At 38.7% G+C, this 25,537-nt stretch overlaps 2 protein-coding genes across 5 annotated transcripts in view; one reads left to right on the top strand and one right to left on the bottom strand.

Moving 5' to 3' along the window:
* The window catches only part of itprid2 (ITPR interacting domain containing 2), a 33,099-nt gene extending 16,635 nt beyond the window's left edge, over window positions 1-16,464 (bottom strand). For 2 of the 4 annotated variants that reach the window (XM_029530397.1, XM_029530399.1), the window contains exons 1-8: window positions 16,332-16,464; window positions 10,696-10,819; window positions 8,668-8,832; window positions 7,286-7,328; window positions 5,157-5,206; window positions 4,925-4,978; window positions 2,201-2,240; window positions 1,685-1,780 (exon numbers count right to left, since the gene is read on the bottom strand). In XM_029530397.1, coding sequence (XP_029386257.1) covers window positions 1,685-1,780; window positions 2,201-2,240; window positions 4,925-4,978; window positions 5,157-5,206; window positions 7,286-7,328; window positions 8,668-8,832; window positions 10,696-10,738 — 491 coding nt within the window. In that variant the 5' untranslated portion in view covers window positions 10,739-10,819; window positions 16,332-16,464. Of the gene's footprint in view, window positions 1-1,684; window positions 1,781-2,200; window positions 2,241-4,924; window positions 4,979-5,156; window positions 5,207-7,285; window positions 7,329-8,667; window positions 8,833-10,695; window positions 10,820-16,285 lie in introns of all 4 variants that reach the window. The other 2 variants (XM_029530398.1, XM_029530400.1) reach the window with 2 other exon arrangements.
* A 5,575-nt stretch (window positions 16,465-22,039) lies between these two features.
* On the top strand, window positions 22,040-24,713 carry neurod1 (neuronal differentiation 1). The gene is made up of 3 exons (XM_029530908.1): window positions 22,040-22,308; window positions 23,271-23,500; window positions 24,157-24,713. Exons 1-3 carry the CDS (start codon window positions 22,040-22,042, stop codon window positions 24,711-24,713), a joined length of 1,056 nt encoding a protein of 351 aa, XP_029386768.1.
* The last annotated feature ends 824 nt before the right edge of the window (window positions 24,714-25,537 follow it).

Raw genomic sequence — 25,537 nt, 5'->3', positions numbered from 1 at the left:
GAGTGGTGCCAGTAAATGTATCGAAAATATGTGTAATTGGTAAAACTGGCAGAAATCATGTGAGTTTAGGCCATTCTTTTCAGATTTAAAGATACTCCATTCAGTCACACAAATCACAGGACTGATTTGCATCAATTCTTGTGGTAACAAGCTCACATATTCCTGGAGAGCCTCGATAAACATGGGTCTGCATTCAGTGCTGCCATAATATTACAATATTATATTTATCATAATAAAAGTTCATTATTTATGTTGTTTTACATGAATACGTGGTTCTGTGTTTTTCTTATTTATATGTTGGCACATAGCCATTTAACATAAACTGAAGAATCTGCCTGAATCACTGGCATTTGATCCTTTGGCTTTTTCCCGTGAATCATAGCGTTTACATCCTGACTCACCCTGAAACCTGAAAGATCTGATGCAAAACACTGTAACACTGAATGCAGCCCACGGATGTCTCAAACATTGTATGAACAGTTTACAACAAAGTAAGGATTACCCATGAAGCACCACATATAGCCAACTGCAGACCGATTCCCAAACTAACCCACCATCAGCCACACCCTCTGCCAATAAATCATCCTCCAAAAACAGAGATCTCCAACACAGACAGTAAGTTCAATAGTAACACAAATCTCCTAATGGGCCATAGGCACAAAGATTCAAATTCATTGAATGGCCATCCCTACAGTACTACAATGAAGAATTCTGGAAAACTTAAATTCCCCAAATTCTAACAGAGAGGCGACACTGAGAGCTGCTGTTGTTGTTATTCAAACCAGTCAAAGGAGCTTGAGTAACAATCTTTCAATATAATTTTACGTCACTGCTTCCTTTTTTTTTTCTTGTGGCATTTCAAAGTTAAGCATTGTGTGCTTGTGAATATCTTTCCCCACACAGGACTTTTGAGGCGATAGATCTTGAAGGAGCTATTTTTACATTTTTACATGTAGCTATTGCTACATAGCCAATGTACTTAAGAAAAGTCTCCTCCGGTGGAAAGTGCATTTGTTTTACTTCTATTTGTATGACCTCTTTTCTTTCACTGAAATTAGCATGCTAACCAGATAAAGATTGATTCTCACGAATGATAGCAGTCTGTACTAATGTCTATAATAGACTGTCAGAATGTGGCCAATGGTTCTTCATAATGAGAGCTACACCACAGTTGGTAGATAATGTGAAGAGGCAGCAGTAGGAAATGATGGCTAACTAATGTGCATAACTGTCTACTGCAGACATGAAAAGGTTTTCAAGACTGTAATGCATGTAAACATTTGTAAGTCCTGCGAACTCAACTGAAATTAAATTAGTGCTTTCGGACACTTAGGACAGATAGTCTGTGGATTAAAAGTGGAATCAGTATAAATTAGCAGAAGAGTAACTGATTCTACCACTGAAAATAAAGTCTACCATGTAGTAAAAAGAGAAAGTGACTGAATGGTCACTTTCTTTATTTATCTTCAGGCATGGTTAGGTAAATTGGTCTAAATCTCAGAGTTCAAATAACAAATAGGGTTACTTTTGTATTTGGGTACAAACACATTTTCTGCATGGTCATTTAATTGGTTTGAAGCATAATAACAGCTTCCTGTGTCTCTGTCACATTTTATCTAAGATGATTTTCACTTCCTGCAGGAACCTCCATGAATTTGACTGAGGACTGATGAGGTGCACTGACCTTGACACAGTGCTGCTCTTCCCAGATCCTGTGGAGTTCATACTTCTTCCTCTCTCTTTATACTGATTCCTCTTCTGATCCGCCGCAAGACCAAAACTAGACATAACCCATCAAGATACACACAAAGATATATATTATAGACCCAGATTAATTAATTTTCCATCATCTGGAATTTATTTGAATTAGACCTAGGACCACAAAATTCCCTGGTTAAGTCTTTATTACTTGGATGTTTTCATGAATCCCCTAAATGTCAGAAACCTTCAACAATCTTGGCACATTAACCATCTATTTAATGGCTCCAGTATTGAGGAAGGATACCGTGTTTTTACCACATTTTAACACAAATGGCATTAATCAATCACCAAAATGTTTGAAAATTACAGATATCTTTTGTCAATAAGCTTTTCAATTATTCATCCAATCTCCAAAGAAGACCTAACTCAGGCCCCTCATGAGGTTATTTCAGTCCAGTCATGGCTGAATGAAGAGAAAGAATAATAAAAGTGGACTCACCAAGATTCTGCTTTATTGTTATTTGGCAGAAGATGGTTGGCTGCGGAGTAAAAGAACAGAGTTAAAATTAGTCATATATTCATGACTGACATACTGTTAATCAGTGTAATCAGCATTGAACTATGTATTTCAGAGAATAAATAACCAATTCCAGGTGAACCTGCCTGATAATGAACTGAATAAACTGAGTACACAATTATACAGGGAATGCTAGTATATGAATAGTTCTGTAATTCCATAAAACAAAGAGTTTACAGATTTACATCAGTTCAACCTTCTCCAAAACTATAAACACAAGGCAATGGTATAGAAAAGTGAATGAATGTTCCACTGTGCACTCCAGTCGTTAGCATGTCCTATTAACAAGTTCACTACAACCCTGACATTAAATCTATGGCCAAGAAGCATCAATAGCTAATTAATTTAGTATGTGGGAATATGTATTGTATATAAAAAGCTCAGACAATTTTTATCACCAATTAATGGAGTTCATTTTAGCTTTGCTGGCCCAGAGATACATAAAGGATTATCGCTTATTGTATCTTTAAAAATAAAAAAAATACATTCATAGGACTGGTAATAGTACTTCCATCTGAAATCAAGAGCCCAAGGTTTAAAAAATAAAATAAAATAAAAATAATTTGTAATTCAATGATTGATATCCTGCTCCTGCCTTTGTAAGTAACCGGTTAACCCTCGTTCTCTCAGACAGGCGAAAGTCATCACCAGCTGGAGGTGTGACAGTTATTTTCTTTTCCAGTTAATAAGGGCATGTTGAGACCTGTCACCTTGCGTGAGTGTCTCTTACACTCCATTTCAGATAGATTTCTTAAACCTTTAAATGCACAGTTTTCCTCTCTGACAGACATCTCAACTGAAGCCAAACATGTTGACAACATGCCTCCTTAAACTAATTCACTTCCATTTTTATCCATTCTCAACCTTTAAATTTTCTAATTCACTATCATCTTATCCATCCTGAACCTTTTCATTTTCTAATTCACTTCCACCTTATCCATTCTGAAGCTTTTAATTTTCTAATTCACTTCCATCATATTCACCCTTAAATCCCTTCCCACCCTGTCTTGACAACACTAGAGCCCATTAGGATCTGTTCACACATGACATCTACAAAGAGGACAAAAGCCACACAACGTGAGTCATCTCTCTCAACATAATTAAGGTCATAACAACACAAGATGAGAATTAGGCAACATAAAGCAGAGAGAATCTCTAAACTGAAGAGATTACTCAGGTTTTTAACATATAGTTCACCCAAACCTTTTTATCCTAATGAGTTGTCCACATGCACACACAGCCAGTTGGTCCCTTTTGATTCTTAAACTCGAAACATAAAATTTTGATTCATAAAAGAATCATTTGGTTGTGAAATTTATTCAGACATGATAAAATAACAACAGCTCAGCTTTAAGTTACTCTAAAATGTTGAAAAGTGAAAAGTTAAGTTGGAGGATTACAACAGGATCAGATTCAGTAAGCGGATGGATGCTTAAAATCTCATCCCTTAATGGCCCTTTTGACTGTTTTAAAGCACATGTCGTGAAAATGTGTATAACAAGTAGCATTTAGTTTAAAAGGGACAAAATTTAGATGCAGTAACATTAATTTGAACGTAGTTACCTTCAAAAGCCTCTTCTCATGAGTATCTACTTAGCACCCAATTGCACTGGCTGACCCTCAGAGCACATAAATACCATCTCAGTGTCAGTGTTCAGTGCTTCAACGTGAATCCATTAAAGTCTGTTGTTAATTCAAGTAGACCCTCTTGCTTCAGAGCCATTCATGCTGTATTCACAGCAGATCAGAGGAATGATAAAACCACACACACACACACACACTGTGAGCACAGTCAGTCATGCATGCATTGGGCTTCCACACGTCTGACTGTTTACTTTTCTTTCATAAAGAACCAGGAGTGAGGAATGAAGATGGAGCACATCGCACAATGTTCTGTTGATTCTATTGACACTACTATGTTTTCTCTCTTCAAAATAATTTCCCAAAAGTCTCAGTTACCGAAGACCAACAGAGTTAGCTGCTCCACAAAATATGTTTCATCATGTCAGAAAAATTATGGCAGTTTTAATCCAAGCAACTCACAAAAGACACAAAAAAAGGAAATAACCTTAAATAGCCTCCATTTAATTTTATCTTAATTTGGAGACCACAGTTAGTTGTTTCAGGTAGACAGCACCGACCAGTCTCACATTACACTCTCTTTCTTACATTTCTGTTTTCAAAAGCCATAGACGAAATCTGTCTTGTGAAACTGGCCCCTGCTGTCCTTATCTTTTTAACGCAACATTGCATTGTTATATAGTACTTATTTGGATGGTATTAAGTAATAAAAATTGGAAGAAAACAACAATGGAAAAAATAAACTGTAAAACTTCCTTCCTGATTGACTGCTGACGACATGGATGACAAAATTAGTCTTAAGAAACGGTTTCACACTTCTCTATTTCCATTACAGCTAGGCTTGCAGATGATGACGACTGACTGCATAAGGTTCAAATCAGGGCCATCTAAAAAAATCAGCCAATTGTTTAAATGGGTAAAATGTAGACGTAAAGGATATACCAAAATGTCCAAAGATTTTCCTCGATTAATTAAAATAGACAATTAAAAAACAAGGGGAAACTATTAACAATGAACTAAAATCTCTAATCTTGTTTGGATTGTGAATTTTTTCTTGGTACTGACCTTCAGCTCCCAGTGAAAGGTCATCTTCAAAGCTGCAGCCGTTCCTCAGAGGTCCTGTTCTCACACGCAAAGTTCACATAAAGCAATCACATTGGGAAATCCTTTCAGTAACCTATCCACACTTATATAAAGAGAATTTTCTCAATATATTCTGACATATGAGGATTGGTTTCAAGTATAAACTATGAAATTCACCCAAATTGATAAACAAAACACAGGAAATGTTGATTACCTCTGCTGGGAGAAGCACTCTGATCATCTAGAGAGGCTCCGAAGGGAGTCCTGCACATGACACAGAGACAGAGAACGAGTTATACATCAACCTAAACCATAAACTGACCATTTCAAACATAAAGATCCAACAGACCGTTCTATAAGTGAAGTCAGTACCACAAACAATATCTGCTAAAACACAAGCTGCATAACTAAGCACTGTTCATCCTCCTGTAACACACTCCGGACACCACAAACAAGAAGACAAGGCAACAACGTGGCTCCAATTGTGTTAGTTTGCAAATATGCATATTTCAATTGATTTACTTAGAAAATTTACCAGTTACCAGTTAACCATTGTAATTGGGCTGGTCAAAAATTTCCCAAGAGTTGAAACACAGTCCTAAACAGAAAAGGCAAGTCAACAAAAAACCAGACTATGCTATCAATACAAAAACCTGAAAACCTCTGATTCCAGATTGATATGATCCAATCTATAAATGACTCTGGGATGTACCCACAAAAATCAGGGTACAGTACATCCTGGTTGCACGAGAATCTCTACAATCGCAACTCAAAAATCCGAGCTTGACCATCCCTGGCTAACTGTCAGGTCAAGGCTAACGATGCACGGCTAAACCACTTCAGGTTATTTACTGAAAAAGATAAGACTTGGTACACCAGAAGTCTAGGTAGTCTTAGTCTAGGTAAAGATAGCCAGCCTGATCACAGCCTAACTGATTGTCTATCTAATTTGTGCTAGGTGCCTGCTGAGTTGAGGCTGTTTAACCCAGTCAGCAAAGGGCTGGTCAAGCTAACTATTACAAGCAAAAACAGCAAGCTGTCTGTTGGGCTAAGATTACCTGTCCATGTGCTAACTGCCTGCCAGGTTAAGGCTAACTATCTCAATGCTAACTCCAGCCAGGTGAACAAATAACTACTCCAGCGCAAACTGCATGTCAGGCTAATGCTAATTAATCCAGGATAACTGGCATAATGATAACTGACCTGTCAAGCGAGGCTAAGACAAAGGTAAACTGTACCAGTCTAATCGCTAGCCAGGCTAGTCCACTTATTGAGTCAGCTATTGACCAGAAAATACTAGATATGCCAGACTAAACCCTATACTTGGTACCTATCCCAGGAGCTCTTGACCAAACTATTTTTCCCAGGCTAACTAGCGAACTGGTCAGGCCAGTTGACAGTAGCAGTAAGCTAGCGGGTCTGAACTACGGTCTGCAGCCAGACCCTGGAAACACTGAACTGTTACACAACCTCCAGCTCTTATCAATGGAACAAACTTCATGCCACCATTCAACACACACACACAGTGGGTTGTGTAAGAGTGCGCAACCGCAGTGTCCATTAACCCTCCCACTTTCCCCTGGCTGCCATGCGGCTGTTGCAGGTGGCTGTTGCTATGGGAACAAGTGATTCTGAATCTGCTGGTTGTGTCCCCATGGTGATGTCGCCAAGGGCACACCAGAGCTGCAGGGCTATGAACTAAACGCTGTGCGTGTGATAACAATGTTGACTCAGCAGGAGGAACCCCTCCTCTGTTTACACTCCTTTCTTTTTTCTGCCTTTCTTTCCATCCTCTGTCAGCTTCTTCCTTTCTTTCTTTCTTTGTCCTCCTTCACACTTCTATGTGCCCTATCTCTGGGCGTCGGTCTGGCGTGCATGTGTGTTTTCTGTGTGTTTTATGTCTAGGCGTTGGCTGCGTCTGCGTCAGTAGCTGATAACACTGCTCCTACATACACACAATACTGGACACCAGGAAAACACATCGATAACCAGTAAGCCCAGTAAGCCAGAAAACCAGTTAGTCAGTCTGTCACTCAACTGGTCAGTAAGCATTTGAAGGACCATTGTGACAGTCAATGTTTATTTTGACTGATATTCTTCCTTATCATTCCTAAAGAAGAAGGATTTTTTTTTTTTATTACTATCGTCACTGGTCTCAGTTCATTATTGAGAAAATCAACTAGCTTTAGTTGTAGACACATCATCACGTGCACATTGTTTTAAAAGCTCAATATTGATATCATTTTTATAATAAGCAGTGGAAAGGCTAAAACTGACAAAAGAAAAACAAAAAACAACAACACTGGTATGACTGTTTGATCGAGTGCCAAATAGAAACTGTACCTGCATTCAATCAGCCAGCTGGTGATGTTGTTTGGAACTGGCCCTGACAGAGAGACCGACAGATGAGCATGTTAAAACCATTTCAGGAGTGAAAGACTCAGCACATGACTCTATCTTTCAGATGTGTCACAGTATAACAATAGCAGGATACAATTCCACCAATTTACTAGATGACCCACTTCAACTTCCTGTTTATTCTAATGTGGCTACAACCAATGACTAATGGGGGTAAAACTGTACAGTGTAATTCCAGACAAATGGTGGCATCCTCTAAGGCCAGGGTTTTTCCCAGCAACTGTGCCACAATATAAATGTGCATATGGTATGAAACAGGAAAGCAGATGTTTGTTGTTGTGAATTAAAGGCATGTATATAAGAACTTAAGTTTTCCCATTCATTACAATGCAATTAAGGTCTGGTTATGGCAACATCTAGCGGAAAGTAGAGGAACTGTAGATTAGCTGACCACAAGATCATGTTTACATTGTAATGTTAAGACAAGGATCTTGTCTGTTTACTACTCTAAAACTCTCAGGGGCATTGTACTTATTATTGTAGTTTCCTTCCCAACAATAATAATGCCATAAATAGTAGGCTTCTAGAAGATTAAATCTGACATAACCAAGCCATTTAAAGGACATATTGTTATTGCTTTTCTCAGATACAACACACTTATGCGTAGTAGTATTTGTTTAGTTCCTCTCTTTTCCTGTCCCTGTCCTACAGGTGCTGAATCATCCCACTCAGTCCCTGCTGCTGAAAGAGTGCAAAAGTACCTTTAGTCGTTACTCACGACTTCTCACTTCCAATTTTAACCTCCTCTTCTCCCCTCCCGCTAATATTTACTAGTACACATTTAGTGCTATCAGGTGCAATCACTGTATGTTTTCTTTGTATTTTCCAATGGCATCTTCTCTTCTCCTGTTCTTGTTCTCTCTCCAACCCTCTACTGAGTCCCCGCCTCCTCTCCCTCATGCTCGCTCTCACTGCCTCTGTTTCTGTCTCTGCCCCCCCGCATCTCTCCCTCTCTCAACCCAACCAGTCGAGGCAGAAGGCTGTCCTCCCTGAGCCTGGAAATGCCTGATGTTCCTGCCTGTTAAAGGAAGTTTTTCTTTGGCACTGTTGCCAAGTGCTTACTCTTGGAGGGATATGTTGAGTCTCTTTAACAACTCCGTAAATAGTTTGGTCTGGGTGTAAAATGTGTTGACACTATTTAAATAGATTTGATTTGAATTGACTCTACGATTCCCCCCACTTGGAAATGTTGTGTCACACATTAGTTAACATGTATAGAGATATTGACATAACTGTAACAGGATAAACAACTGTTAACATTAATAAAGATTTTGACATTGTTTGGTGGCAGTTGAGCTCAGTCTAACCTGGTTCTTCGGAGGGTCTCTGTGTATCCCCATCCCCCTGGCTCTGTTGGGGCTTCTGGGGGCCACAATGCTCTTGATTTGAGTTTTGCCAGATGGAGTCTCTGCTCTGGGCCCAGGCCCGACGCCGCAGATAGGCTATGCTGGACTCTGACTCCTCTCTGGTGTCTGAGAATCAATCAAGCAAATAATTCATCTGTCAGGCTGAAGTCATAGGTCAAATTTGGCCAGAGGTAGACAGAGTGCACAACTTCACTACCTGAGTAAAAGTACAGATACTCCTTGTCAAGTATTACTCCAATACAAGTAAAAGTAGCTTTGTCCAAATATTACTTAAGTAAAAGTACAAAAGTATTTGCTTAAAAACTTACTTGAGTAAAAGTATAAAAAATATAGGAAAGTAGCTTTTTTGTCATTGTCCAATACACTGATGTGATTCTGCTACAGAGATGTTTATAGCTCAAAAACACCTTCAGATAAAGAGGCGCTACGAGAACCGAGGGATCCGGTCTAGTCTCTAGTCTCTGGAGGGGTTTGGTCCAGTCCAGAGGTCTCCAGCTCCGTCCTGGAGAGGTTTGGTGGGCTACTGTCCTGCAGGTTTTAGATGTTTCCTGCTCTAATACACCTGATTCAAATGATCAGCTCGTCATCAAGCTCTGCTGAAGTCTGATCAGGAGTCACTCATTTGAATCAGTAAACATCCAGGACCGGATTTGGAGACCTCTGGTCTAGTCTCGTCTCTGGAGAGGTTCGGTCTAGTTTCTCGTATGTACAAAAAAACATATTTTATATGGACACAATAAACAGTCTCAAACTCTGTAGAGGTCTGTGGGAGTCCAGTCTCTGCTGGTTGCGCTGTGTTAACTTGTGTTGCTCCTTGATTAATAGACTGTCCTGTGTGCTCCATGTCTAGTTACTCCTCTGCCTCGTTTTATAATAGTTCTTCTTGTCATAGATTCAGGATGACGGCAAAAATGGAGGTGAGAATTAGTGAGTTAGGTCGCCGCTCCACACTTTAGCTAGCTCAGCTAATGCCAATGTAGTTAGCCACAAAGCTAAGTCTGTTTCACCTTAGCTTGGCTTGTCGACACTGGTGACCATGGTAACTAGCTGTCCGCGCTAATTTCGTACACACAGAAGAGGAGAGGCGGAGTAGGCAAATACATGGACCAACTTTTTCAGCTCTTTTCTTCCTTCAACATCACAACACATTACATTTATAGCTGCAGAGGTGAGTTTCACACTGACTATAAAGCTTACAGCAGCTAAACCTTTCATCATCTAATCTCTACAAAAACGAGCTGTGTATCTGCCATGTTGGGAAGTAAAGCACATTACAGTGTAAAGGTGAGGTAGCATGTCTCTGTCTGTCTTATTGTTTGTCTGTTGTGTGAGTCATGCATGTAAGTGAATTTCCCTCAGGATAAATAAAGTTGATATCTATCATATATTGCACAGTCTCGCAATGGCTGGCGCTGCTGCCCCGCATTAAGAATGGCACAGTTCGATTCCCGGTGTGGTTAATTGGTTACAAGTAATGGACTGGGCTAATGCAAAGTACAGCGCTAGACCTCCAGATCAGACCAGGAAAAAACAGAACGAATCACCCACTGAGATGAGATATACATATATATATAATTATTTCATGGTCCTGTTGCAGTGCTTCATGAATTTATTTTATCTGTCAAACTCACCCATCAAAGTTAGTGGCGGGGCCAGGCCCGCCGATAGGGGAGGGACAAACGGGTCTGCTGCCCAGGGCAGAGGGGGCACAGAACTGGGCCCTCATTAAATTATGGAATAATTTCTCCAAATAGACAAAAAGACACAGCTGTGAGCTCCAATTGCCCTTCATCAACACCACATTTTGTTTTTCTCCATACAGTTTTATTGTCAGACTCAGTTTGCAATTGTTACCTTTAACATATTATTTTGTTTTTTGTATCAATGTCCATTTAAATTAACATTACCTGTTACATAATATCAGTTTTGACCACTTAAGTTAAATATTTAAAATTTAAGATTACTCACCAGAAGCAGCACTCATGTCCATTTCCACAGCTCCACTCTCCATGTTGGTCCGTGTGTCTGGTTGGGGTCTGTCAGTCAGAGAAGACTGATGACTCTACAGCAACATCAGCAACAGGTAACACACCTGAGGAGAGAGCCAGAAAGACAGAGAGTTGTGAAAGGATCGTGTGCAGGAAGGACTCTTTTTAGCAAGATAGTTACAGGTGAGAGGAGACAGTGAGGAGATACAGATTACAGACATAACTGACCATCAATTAGCCATCATTTAAATGAGCCAAAATCAAAAAGTATGTGTCCTGTCATGGAGGGATGAATAAGAAAACAGATGGTTTGTGTTGAGATGAAAAGTGGAGAAGTGTACTCAACTGTTGATAAGCTAGTTACCCAAACTGAGACTGACTGAGATTACACACATATTTGGAAAGAGACGGAGGGGAAAGTAACCTGAAAGCACATTGACTACATTGAAATAAGCTATAATCTCCATTTTCTAAATGTAGTGTCTCAAATGATTAAGTTCAAACTGCATGACAATGGGCAAGTGTTATGACCTGAACCTGGAGTTTTCAGTGAGGTTCAGGAAAGGAGCGCCACGAGGCAACACTCAGCAAAGGTCCCAACAATTCCAAGAGTGAGATGTGCCCTCTCTTAAAATCAGCTTCTACTTTGATAAAAAATTATTATTTTGGCATCAAACTGAAGTCCAAGCACCATTCAATGCAATTAAAGGGAATTTCCCAACCAATCTCTCGCCTGCACTGTGTTAATAGGTGATGAAAACATCACTGACCAAAAAAAAAAAAAAAAAAAAACCCCAAAAGTGACTAAGTTTTGACTCTTGGCAGCCTGGAAGGAAAGCAGTCAATGCAAAAGCTGATAGATGATTTGGGCTCAAAGCAAGCATGTTAGGAGCAGTACTGTTTGTTATCACTGATTACTGTGGAAATAAGGTTTAAGCTTAATTTATTTATTAATTGGTTTATAAAATATTAATAACAACATAAAATGCCTATCCAAAGCTGGGGAAGCCAAGGGTGACATCCTCAAATTAGAATTTTTCCTTTAGTGTGAATTATGAGGTTCTCATTTTGGCTTAAACATTACAGCTGGACAATGAAGTTGTAATATAGCACCCGAAACTGTGCTAAATTGTTGGGCAAACAAGACAGGATGTTTGAAGATATTACTTTGAACTCTGTTAAGTTGTGGCGAGCATTTCAGTTCAGTTTTTAACATTTTATACACCAATAGATTCATTACTTCATTTCAAACCTGTTCAAATATAATTATCAGCTCAGTCTGGCTAAGCCTGTGCAGGCAAAGATACAATCATCGAGTAATTTACTGAAGGAAAACTCTGCATAAATGTATGAACAGTAAGATAGCAAGAAAACTATAAACCAGATGAAAGTAGAAAACTAAAGCATGGATGTAAAAACAGAATATTGGAGTAAGGAGAAAATGATGGAGAAGAAAAGAAGAAGATGAGCATCTAGCCAAATCTAAATTAGAACGTGTGAAACAGGAAACAATAGTTTAGAATAAAGAACAGAACAACTTCCTGTCCGAGAGAGAAAACGAGAGAGAGAGAGACAGAGTGAGATGAGGAGTGAGGCAGGGAAAGGTTTATTTTTAGATTATTCTTGTAAATGCAAAGCAAATGGGAATGTCAGAAAGCAAGAAAATACACAGACTGTCTGCAGCGAGTGAGTCTGCAGCTGCCTTCAATACACACATCAGAGATAGAGCTGAGCTGGTTGGCTGTTTTCACCCTCAGCTCAGTCCTCTTCAGTTATCTGAATTTACATTTAAAAAACCAAACTATAACTATAAAGAGCTTATTGTGTTATTCTTCACAGAAAAGAAAGTTCAACTTCAATTCAGTCATTTAAGGATTGAATATTTCAAAATACTAAGTACAGTTTGCAAGTAAGGTCACATTTTTAGCTTTCTTTCCCAATTTACAACAATAAAGGTAATCTTTGACTGCATCTTCTGAACATTCCCAAAGCACGTTGCTACCACCACTATAGCTTAGCAGTGGGATGGTACAGGGCAGGTAATGAGTCATGCTTGGTTTCCTGTAGAACCAACACTAAGACCTGAGGCCAAATAGTTCAATCTCTGTGTCATCAGACCAAGAACTCCGTTTTCAATCTTTTAGTTAGCAGCTTTTATGTCTCTTTAACCAAGAGGGGGCTTCCCGCAGGCCACTCTAGTGTGGGTTTTCCTTCTGGAAATTTCTCCTATCTTCACATGGGATCTCTGGAGCTAAGCCCAAGTGACCATTAGGTTCTTGGTCACCTCTCTTGCAAAGGTACTTGTCTTCGGGTTGCTCAGTTTAGCCAGGCAGCCGTCTCATGGAAGAGCCCTGGTTGTTCCAAACTTTCTCCATTTAAGACTTATGGAGGTCACTGTGCACTTGGGAACCTTCAATACCGCTGAAATGTTTTGTAGCCATTCTCTTTGGCCCAACACAATCCTGTCTCTGAGCTCCACAGGCGGTTCCTTCCTCCTTATGGCTTGGTTTTTGCTCTGATGTGCACTGTTGCCTTATATAGACAGGTGTGTGCCTTTTTAAGTCAGGTCCAATCAGATATTGTGATAGTCAATTACTTATATGTCATTCTTTATGAGAAAGCTTGTTTTGGAATAGTTCATTGTAAATTTAAATATGCTTCTTTTTTTACTTTGAGTGAAGCAAAACCAGAAAATTTTCAGACTTCATGTTTAATTGAAACATAATCAGCAGCCCTGCCATCAATTCAATTTTAAACTAACAGATTAATAATGTGTTATATCATTGTTTCAATAGGCCAGTATATTGTGTTGTCTATATTTTGTCAGAATATTTTGGTAAAAACTCTTTGCCGTTTCCCACTTACATTTTCAGAGGTCTGGGTTTGTTCAACCACCAGTTTTCCCCTCTTGGTTTACAAATGAGATAAACAAGTATTTGATTATGAAAATAGTTAAAAAAAAATATTTCCTGTTTAAATTGAATCCTGGTGTTATCCTGGTTTTTGCAGTTTTAAAAAGAAGTTTTAGTTAACTATTTGAGAATCTGAAAGGCTTTTGCTTTTATTTTTTTTGCTTATTGTCATCATAAGACAAATGTCTCAGAGACAATGACCCATTGACTGTATGAATGTCTCACCTCTGTACATTAACCTGCTGGTGCTGAGAGAAACCAGACTCAGACACAACTGTATGAAGAACATTGCACTGCTACAGATGACTTCCTCCTGCCTGAACTCGGCAGGCTCCAGTTGCTCTGACACTTGAACCTTCTCATCACAGCAAACAGCAGTGTAAAAGTGGGGCATAGAGTCTGTTTACATCACTGTTACGTCATTGTTACAGCAAACTACAGGATGACAAGCAGGAGGATGACAAGGAAACTGAATCAAGTTTCCATTTACTTAGAGCACCTTATTATTCTGTACTTTCTCCTCCACTGCAGTAATAGTATCCAACTTTGCTTAAGAAATCAACATTCTTTGTAAGAAACAAAAACTTTTAAAATTAGTTTGGTTATAAATTAAAATTAAACTACCTGGAACTACCTGGAATACTTGAGATTAATGGTTGATCAATTCAGAACTAGTTCCTGGTGAAATTTATTTCAAATTAATGAATCTCTAACAGCTTCCATATAAATATTGTATAGTGTAATATAGCTTTTTTGGATATATTATATTCACTCACTGCACTATTTTTGCAACTTTAGCTCCATTTTCCTGATATTACATTTGTTAAAGTTATATTTTCAACACAGAGCTTTTGAACTGCTGCGTTAAATGACCTGCAGTTCTGTTTGTATTTCATTCCCTAAAACATAACTAGAGAGTCTAAGTCCTACTTTCTTCATTATTCGTTTTTAGCACCTGAGGGCTGTTTAAACACAGACTTGAAAAACTGTGAATTACAGTCAATACAAATGGATCTTGCATGGAGAACAGAGTAGTTATACTCCACTAGTTTGACAATAAAACTGAACTTGCTGGAACTTTCTTAGTTTATAAAATATGACACCTCAAACTGTAAAAAAAAAAAAAAAAATCAACTTTAGCTGTACCAGCTACTAGAATAAAAATCCACTTACACGTTTGTGCATCAATTATAATCTCCTGGGCAAAAAACAAAGTGTTCTTTCTTTTCTGTTTATAACTGAGAAATAATTGCTAGATTAATCAATAGTTAAATTGTGTGGGGAGATGGATGTGGAATTTGTTGGTTGGATGAGTGTTTGAACTTCAAAGGTAACATTTAAAAAATAAGCAGATTAAAAAAGTTAAAATAGTCTTACAGATATTTCAAGAACAGTATCTGTTATTTATCAAATTATTGATCAAATAATTATTTTGTACCTTTTTAGTGATGCATTAAAGGTACTGTAAATAGCAGTTTGAAATTTTTCAAACTGATGCCATTTCAACTACTCAAACTGTGGTTTGAGTTTTGGTCACACAGTGGTCAACATGGACTGTTGACCACTGTTGACCACTGTTGGCTTCATTTAATTTTGCATTATCTTTTATAAGCTGATACAATGTTTTCAGTGCAAAAGCTTCACCTGAAAAGTAGCTAATAAATATACATAAATTCTTTCTGAACTAGGGGTTCAGTGAATGGTAGAGGGTGCTTGTAAAATCAGTTATATCATCGTGAAACATTTGCATTCAAAGTGTTACTTAAGAAGCAGTACAAACGCAAGTACAGATGCAAGTAGGTTTACTTTGCCCAACAGTATACTGGGACATTGCATCTGTTTTCGAAGCTCACTTTGTATCATGATGAAGTAATTATTGCTGTTATTGCTGAAATACTACATGTAAGGTAGTAAAAAAATGGAGCTGTGTTACTCTCTAACTTTTAGAGGAGTAGAAGCAAAAAGAAAAGATCCATTTTGTTTCTTTGCACCACTATTTGTCTCACTGTAACTGTAACTAAAGGATTCCTCTTTCAAAAGAGCCCAACAAAGTGTTTGTCAACACACACCAACAGTGTCTATTGCACAGACAAGCACATACATGATCTGTGAAAAGTAACCAATGAGTACATGATAAAATACAAATATGTATGTCACACTATCATTCTGAAGTACTTTAGAATTTAATACTACTTTACACATCACTGCATCCCATATGTTTTCAAAAAATGTGATTCAAACTACGCAAGTCAAAGTCTTAACAACAAATAATAAAAGTGACCTGGACATTTCTAGGTCAATAATTTGGACTATGATGAAGTCTATTTCGATGCTTAAACTTTTGTATTTCAAAGATGTGTTTTCACACACTGACTTCAGTAAATCGTCTGAGCACTTCTTCCAATCTGAGACACACACATGCGTACACACAAAGCAATGAAACAACTTGTGTATCCTAAACTATTGTAACTCGTCAGTTCTGATTCCTACACCAAAGAAAGCCGAGCGTCCCTTTGAATCCTGATGTTATATAAAACCGTCCTTTCTCTGCGGGTCTTGTTGATCCTGTTCCTGCTGTTTGACACGCAGCGCACCTCTGACAGCAGCCGGACTCGAACTCGGTCCCCCCCAAACAGCAGCAGCAGCTTTAACTCTCACCTGCAGCGGCACGTTCAGCTTTTTCAGCACAGCGTCGCCGACTCACCGTCATGTTTCTCCGCAGTTTGCATCTCAGCTCCGGGACTGTCCAACTTGTCCAAACTTTTCTAAAAACACTCCAACATTCCTGCTTCCGCTTCCTGAAATCAGCCGCAGCTGCGGCACGAGCGGCGGCGGCGGCGCAGCAGCAGCGTGCGCGGACAGGGGGCGGGGCGGAGCGCCAGAGGGGGCGTGTCCTCAGCGGCCTGCAGCGGAGAGACGGCGACGCCTGCCGGACTGCGGCTGCGCACACAACACTGGAAATTACACTCCCATCACAGAGACTGAAAAAGAGACTACAGAGGATTTATGTTACAGGATTATTTCGGATTTTACTATCACCACTGCAATTAATGCAAACTGTATTTGACCCGTGAGGACGTCAGCTTCACGGTCAATGCATTCAATTTATCAACATGTTACATCACACAAAAACTATTGTGCTCTCTGAAAGCAGAGACCTGGTAAAAAAATAACTATATTCAACACAAAATGAGACCATGACCAATGACGTCTATTGCTATTTTCAAACATCTGAAATGACTCTGATATTGTTTTGAGACATAATAGCTTGATGACGAAAGACAAAGGGACATGTAGTAGCTACATGTAGCCATCAGATGGAAACCAAACTCCATTAAACTGAAGGTCTTCCTCACAAGAAGCACAGCTGCTGTTTGATGTAATGAGCTGAGTACTGGTAATAAAAGTGCATATTATAGGTTGAGCTCTTTAAAAGTAAATTTTAGTGTTGTGTTCTGTATCATTCCACTGGCTGCCCAGATACTTGTTTCACAACTCATTCTTAACTGACACTAGATAGGTTTTTACCACATCCCTAATCTCATTCTTATACCAGCATGTCTCTTCCGTTTTTGTTATCGAGTTCAGTATGATAATCTCTCTTTAGCAGCGATGTGTTTTGTCTTGTTTTGGTCACACATGAGTGTGGAGGAGGATTTCTGTGTGTGTAGAAGGTCAGATTACCCTATTCATGCAGAGAAGAGTCCAGTGAAAACACACACACACACACAGTATAGAATAGTAATTCTTATTCAACACTGATTTGTTTTCTGTCTTCACTTCAACCCCTTCCTCGTTTTCTCTGTGCCACCATTTGTAATGTTTGTAGACTCACATCTTTTCAGAATTCGATGATAACTTGAAATGTCTCTATGTCGGAACAATTTGCAGCTTTGGCTGGACTAAAAACATACAATGGTCTTTCATTTATATTGCTTCTAACCACACAGTGTGGGGAAAAACAATTCACACAAGTGCTGTTATTGGCTGTATTACATTTAATTCTATTACAAAGATTATCACTTTTACTTTTGTGCAGATTACAGGATTACTGTGAAGTTGCTTTTACTAATAAATGTTTTCCATTACAAACATAAAATGCAGACATTAACCTTGTACTGTTGAAAAAATATGTTCATTCATCAACATGGTACATTTCACAAAGGCTATTCTGCTGTCTAAAAAAATCTCATAAATTAAGTTTTTTCAAAAGTTATGTACAACACAGAACATTGTTCATTGTGAACTAAATGAGCATTGTAAAACTGTGGAAATGTGCTTTTAATGTTAGAGAAGAATTAATATGTTGCATGTTAATATTTAGAAAAGTTTCAAAGAGAACTTCTACAAGTTCTACAGAGATGGGCACAGTTAGAAAGTATTAAACTGTTAACTGATGTGTTTTTGGGAGGCATGTTTTTATATTTCATGAAAAAAGCTTTCTCCACATCACAACTGGACTTGAGTCACTCTTCTGATTTATATTCATTCGTCCTCACCTGAGCAGCCCAGACATTGATTTTGTGTTAACCATTAGCTGTCGGAGGAATCACACTGATGGGTAGGTCATAGGTCCTCAAATGCTGCCTGGTAGCCACCTAGCAACTGGTTTATTGTCACCATAGTGATCTCTTCACCGGGCAACAGTTTGGTCCAGAGTCCACGGCTTCTTCCCTGACAATCAGGGCTGATGCAGCCGGTCGTGTGGCAGCCACACCAACATTCACATGAGGAAATGTACTTCCATGGTGTGGCCCAGAGTAGGGGGGGGGGGGGGGGGGGGGGGGTTAAATGTAGCAGCAGACAAACTGCACTGTGTTTTACCACAAATATGCGATATATGTACATTATTTTCCAGTGCAGAGATTAAACAAGAACATAAATAATGAATATTTCCTGAATGAGAAGTTAGTCCCTCCCACATCAGTTGGACAACTTCAACCAGTTCCATATCAAAATTAATGGGAAGTACATTTTCCACTATTCCACAATGAGAATTCAACAAATCACACAGTACAGCAGCTCCTGTGTTGCTGAAACTCCTATTGAGGCACAAACTTAACCACAGATAAATTAATAAAAAAGTGTGCTGGATTCATTTGGTAGATATCTTTGTTGTGTATGTTGGATACAGACTGAATTATTTGATATTGTTAATAAATGGGTAACTAGATTAGCCAAGAGTTACTATTTTAGTATACATTGGGACCCTTATCTGTTCAGGCCATTATGTAAAGTAGCAGATCCACTAATATGTGTCAATGCTGTCAGGAACCACTCAGAAAAATACTTTGAAATTACTTGCAGAGTCATAACATTCAATTAATAGCGGACTCCAAAACCACATTAAACCAATCAGGTTTCATAATCAGTTGCTAACCTCCAAACGTCCCATCAAAGCCAACCTGACTGAAAGTCTTTCCAGATAAAAAATTGGTACCAATACCAACAGGACAAAGACAGGCTGTCCTCTGCAGGTCAGGGCAGCTGCAAAAAGAAGGAGTGGAAAAATTAATCCGCTCATTGTAGGCAGGAGCTAGGCAGGCCCAGTGAAGTAGACGTGTTGTAAATCTCATCGTCACACAACCGATCATCTCACTGGCTGACTTGTTGCTGCCGACAGGGATAACTGGGGGACCCCACTACCTGACAGACGCTGTTGTGTGTCTCAGGAAACAGCATCACATACATAGATTCTTGTTCAGATACTCTTGGTGCTTGGTTTTATCACGTTCACATGGTTTTCAGTTGCTGAAATAAAGTTTTTGATGTAATTGCATTCGCACCTGCAACTCTCTCTCTCTCTCTCTCTCTCTCTCTCTCTCTCTCTCTCTCTCTCCTCGTCTCTGTCACACACACACACACAGATCAGCCTCTTCCTGTCCCTCCCTCTTTAGGACCATCTGAGCCTCCATGGTGGGACGGGGGCCTTTTAAACTCACCACACACTGATTTAATTTTTCCTATTTTCTATCTGACCTGACGGAGAACAAATTAAATAATCATCATCTTCTTCAACAACAGTAGCCCCGCTGACAAACCTCTGCACAGATTTACTTTAATATAAAAAGGCTATACAATCATCACACACACAAACACACAAATTGTGGTGTGTCTGCGGACAGATGGTCAACTTTCTTCACAAAGAGAGAGGGAGAGAGAGAGAGAGAGAGAGTGTGTGTGTGTGTGTGTGTTTGGCTCATACAAATGGAAGATTTGTCACGTGATCCCCGGGGCCGTTTTCATGACGTATGCACCATATGGCGCGTGCCGGGGGGGCGGGGCCCCGATATGCTAATCACCCCCCACCCCCCTCTGTCCTTCAGTCCCTGTGCCCTCCCGCGTGTGTGTATGTGCGGGGTATAAAAGCGGCATCATCCCGTACACACTCCTCAGAAACCTCAGAACAGGTCACGCACAGTCACGCACGGACACGTAGACTGAACAGAGCACACGGGATGCGTGCAATCTAACGGACATCAGACCTTTATAACAGGTAGGTTTTTAATAGATTAATAACCAATAGCTGTCTGATGAATCCCCTCCTCTGATTGGTTCCTCCGTTCTAAGTGTAATCTGACCTCCGCAATAATAAATCTGACCATTTAGAGTCTATCAGATTAATATAAATAAATTCAAGAAAATTCTAGAGAAAATAATCTGTAACCAATTGAACGGAGTCTGTTCGGGTCAAAGAAAAAAAAGTTAAATAAGTTGAATTATTGCCTTTAGCTTTGTCTTCAGTTTTTATTGTTAAAGTTTTGTGTTTTGTTTTTTAATAACCTCCGTATCCTAAATTGTTCACCTGCTGATATATATATATATATATATATATATATATTATTAAAAACGTTTGTCTCCTCCCCCGAAGTTTTTAATTTTATAAAATATGAAGTTTTTAATCGTTGCTGTTGTTTGATTTCATTCCGCTCACCGTCACCTGTCTAACCCTCATTTAACGGTCATTTGTTCTTAAAAAACAAACAACAACAACAAACATACGACTCCAGCCAATTAGATTAAATTGGCTGATTTAACGTCGGTCGTTGGTTTTATTGTGTTGCCTGAATTAACATTTTTGCCTCAGTTTTTACATTTTCTATACAGGTGAATAAAACATTGTCAGATGTTTTATTCACCTTTTGTGTTAACTCAAATTGCTTAATTTTACAAAGCTGTTATAGATTTGAACAACTGATTTACAAATAAACAGATTTTAAAATGAAGTGATTTTGTTTCCGGACAATCTGATGCCATTTGTTTTTTCAACAATTTAATATCCAGCTGAGGGATTTTGCTTTGTAAAGGTAAAGTTAAAAGAAAAGTTATTCTAAGTAGAAGAATTGTGTTATTGTTGTTAGTGTACATCTCTATTTGAAACGGATAAAGACTCGGGTCACCTTTTCTCCGCACAGACACAAAGAAGGATTCACTCTTGAAACATTTTGGGGGATTTTCGATAACTGATTTAAGTTCCAGAAAAGCTTTGGTTAAAATTAGAAATGCTCTTTAAAATATATTTATTTTGAATTAAATAAGAATTAACGTGCACTGGTCGAAGTTTCATGTTGATTTTATTTTTCAAACGACACAATTTTAAAGCCTGTTTTTATTACATTTTCAAAGATAATATATGTATTTTTCTAGAGATGTAAATATTATGTAATTATATCTATTTTATGGCTTTGTGTGGTGTTTTTAGCCTTTTTTTTTTTTTTCAAATAAAGGCTATAGCCTCAGTTCATATGAGCCACCTGCTGATTTTGCTCAACACACACAAAAACAAATACAAAGATGTTTAGTCTGACCTCATGGGAATAAAATGTCATTAAATCATTAATTAATTCATGAGTACCTTTTAATAGAACTTCGTGTATGTGTATATGGCCACTTTCTTGTATTTAGCAGCTGAACATTAAGATTAACAGACTGGAGAAGAATCACTGTCAATTGATAACGATAACCACTGATAACAATAATAGGCTATAAACTATAAATATATGATGAATTGTTAACTCCATACAGTGACTGTGTGCACTGTTGAAACTCAACCATTTGAAATAATTTTAATGTCAAATCAGATCAGATTTTTATCTCAAACAGCAAAAAGGATGTTTGGTGATTTAAATATATATAATAGTAATAGTAAAGTAAAATATAAAGAAAAACCCTCATGTTGTTGTCCCGTAGGATGTGATGTATTCAATTCCACTTGTTCCGAGAAAGATTTTATGTATATCTTTTAAAACATTTGCCAAAACTGTAATAAGAGCTAAGATGATACAGCCAAGTTGAAACATTCAGGTTTATTCTTGTCTATTCCTAAGCTTTCTGCAACAATCAGTGCTCTCCTGCAGCATTCAGTTGGTTCCTAACGGACATGTTTCTTGTGTTTTTCAGAGAATCAGCATCATGACCAGGTCTGTACGGGAGGAACAGGCATCAGTGGAGTCGGAGGAGCAGCAGGATCTTCACAGCCCCACCGGAGCAGAATTAGAGAGAGGGGGAGGAGGAGGAGGAGTAGTAGGAGGGGAGGAGGAGGACGATCACCTCCACCATCTGGAGGATGAAGATGACGACGACGATGAAGAGGAAGAAGAGGAGGAGGAAGAAGATGGCGAGAACAAACCCAAGAGGCGAGGGCCAAAGAAGAAGAAGATGACAAAGGCTCGACTGCAGAGGTGAATTAAATAGTTTTATTTTTCCTGTTCTTGTCCTGAGTAAAAAAAAAAAAAAAATCTTTTCAGCACTGTGTTCAGATAAAGAAATGTTCATCCTGAGGCTGGTGCTATAGGAAAGACCATTTAGATGCCAAAGATTCATCCTCTGAGGAGCCAGATTGTGGTATGATGAAATATAGCAGGATAAAAAATATCATGAAAACCTGTACCAATAGGTGGGGCAACAAATTGCTTTTAAAGTTAACAATGTGTTGAGGCTCTTTCTTCTGCCCTCAACTGTAAAAGTAATATTGGCTGATGATAGTTGAAGTCATTAAGCTTTGTTTTCATTCTAGTGAATTAACATTTCTTTGACTCCATTTTAAGACTTGTGATTTTTAATTTCTACCCCAGTTGATACAAAAGTAAATTTGAAATGTAAATTTGAATCAAAATTTAAAAGCTTGCATAAAGCATTTGCAACTTTGAGGATTGAAGGCAGACTATTGGATCCCATCACTGTAGGAACCAAGAAGGAAATTGCTGTCAGAACAAAGACATTTGCAATTTGATTACCTCATAATCACAATGTTAATGTAGATAAAACATAGTTTTAAAAGCTTTAAAAGTTATCATCCTCTAACAGATATTACCTTTACCAGCAGCAGTGTTACATTTGTTGATTTGATTTTGACCTGAATTATTTTCTCTCTGGCTTCAGACAACACTGTCCTCTTACCAAATACAGTCTGAGAAGAAAAGTTGCAGATGGTTTTAAGGCCTCTGGAATTAAAATAATCAATTTGTTAAAGTTATAGCAAGAGTTTATCTGTGACAGTTTCTGGAGCATATGCAACAGATTTGCATGAAATGTAGGCTTATGTGTTGTGATTTGTGAATGAATATTATTCCCATTAGTAGGATGCTAATAAAAAATTTTGGTTGATAAGTAGACTAAAGATGAACCCACTGTTTTTCTGAAGGTTTAAAATCCGTCGGATGAAAGCAAATGCACGGGAAAGGAATCGCATGCACGGGCTGAATGATGCTCTTGAGAGTCTGCGGAAAGTCGTTCCCTGTTACTCCAAAACACAGAAACTGTCCAAAATCGAGACGCTTCGCCTTGCAAAGAACTACATCTGGGCTCTGAGCGAGATCCTGCGCTCTGGCAAGGCGCCTGACCTTATGAGCTTTGTCCATGCGCTCTGCAAAGGTCAGTATCAGATAAAAGCCACAGACAGCCTGTCCTCAAATAAACAAGAGCACAAAGTTAGAGGTATTTGTTTAATAAAGCTATGATAGGACACCTATTGCTGCTTGTTGTTGACATATTGCTTTCAGGACTGTTAATGATCGCCATCTCAGCTTTGTTGATACTAGTGGTGATACTACAGGGTTTTATCTCATATTCTTGTGTTGCAGGGGTTCCAAATATAATTCAAGCAGCCATTTTATTTAACACTTTGCCATTTGTTGACTCTGTTAAATGTTGAGTCAGGATTCTTTTAGCACCAATTTACAAAAGTGCTTAAAGTGTGCAGTTAAATGAGTATTACTTCCTGAGGGAACTATTCAAGCACAGAATTAATATTAATGAAAGTTAACAACTTTTAATTGGCAATAGGTAGTATTAGGATGGAAGACGTCTTTTTTATTAGCATATATCAAAAGGTACTGACATTTAACCAAAGTTAATATTGAACTATTGACATCCAATAGTATATATGTTCATACCATTAACATTTAATAACAACTTTTAACTATTAAATATGTATTAATCTTTATTGTGCTATATAAATATAAATATATGTATTAACAGGTATTGATAGTATCAGATGAGTTCTGACTGATTATTGTCTCTGTTGTCAGGTCTCTCTCAGCCAACCACTAACCTGGTGGCAGGCTGCCTGCAGCTGAACCCTCGGACGTTCCTGCCTGAGCAGACACCAGACATGCCGGCTCATCTTCCCCCTGCAGGACCTGCTGCCTATCCTGGACACTTCTACCAGAGCCCCGGACTGACGGCCGGCCTGCCCAGCCCGCCCTATGGCACCATGGAACCATCCCACATCTTCCACCAGGTCAAAGGTCAGCCGTACGGCCCTCTGGAGCCCTTCTTTGATGGCGTCCTGGTCTCAGATGGACCAGCTTTTGACCCGCCCCTCAGCCCACCGCTCAGCATCAATGGCAACTTCTCGTCCTTCAAGCACGAGGCCGTCACAGCAACTGATTATGACAAGAGTTTCTCCTTCAGCGTGCACTACGGGGGAGGAGGAGCTGGGGGACACACAGGCATCTATGGTGGTGGGGGGTCCAACCAGCGATGTGGTGAGCTGCAAGTGGACGGTCTGATGGGCTTTGATGGACACTCGCACCATGAGCGCCTGATGAATGCCCAGCTGAATGCCATCTTCCATGAGTCCTGAGAAAGTGGAGAAAGAAGGACTAACAGACTGATGGAGACAGACAGAGAGACCATTAAATATGTTTCTTTCTGTCCTTCTTTCTTTTCTTCTTTCTGTCTTCATCAGGGTCTATGACTATTTGGTTTTGAGGACAATGTTGGCGATATCATGTTGTTGATGTAATCTTTGTAGCGCTTCATCCTGAGGAGACGCTGTCTGAATGTCTCATTATTATCCATATTATGACTTAAAAATAATCAATAATCAATAAGCAATAATCTGGAAGAAACTATGCAATTTTGTTAAAACCTGAGCAATGCTCAGCTGATAATTCCAAATGTTGAAAGAATAAAGATTTCTCTATTTTTTGGTCAGTGTGTCAGTGAGGCGATGTTGGCTGATGTTAGGCCGGTTTTTAAGCCGGGAGTGGGCCGGTGTGTTCATGTTGTTCATGTGATTTTTACTTTATGCTTTTTATAACATTCCTGTAGTGTTCTGTTAACATTTCATGTGGCTCTTGTTCATATTTTATAAGATAGATGTTTATAAAGGCCTTTTATTAAAAGGAATTCAATGTTATTAGTTTGAGAGATTTTGTTCATATGCAACCGAACAAGACGACAACAACCCTCACATTTAGTCCGGTGTTTGTTACCAGTTATTTTCAGGCTATCCTCAGCATACATTAGTTTCTTTAAAAGATAACCGAACAGTTATCATAATGTCTAAAAACACATCTATACATGAATGGATCAGATCATCAATGCTACAGTATTTCAGTATTTAAATACAATATGTCTCAATTTTAATTTTGTATTCATATAGTGCCAATTCACATCTGAAGT

Source organism: Echeneis naucrates, chromosome 21 (genome assembly GCF_900963305.1).
Source record: "Echeneis naucrates chromosome 21, fEcheNa1.1, whole genome shotgun sequence".
Lineage (NCBI taxonomy): Eukaryota > Metazoa > Chordata > Actinopteri > Carangiformes > Echeneidae > Echeneis > Echeneis naucrates.
Note: the sequence above shows the minus strand (reverse complement) of the source record. Positions and strands in the feature narration are given on the sequence as shown.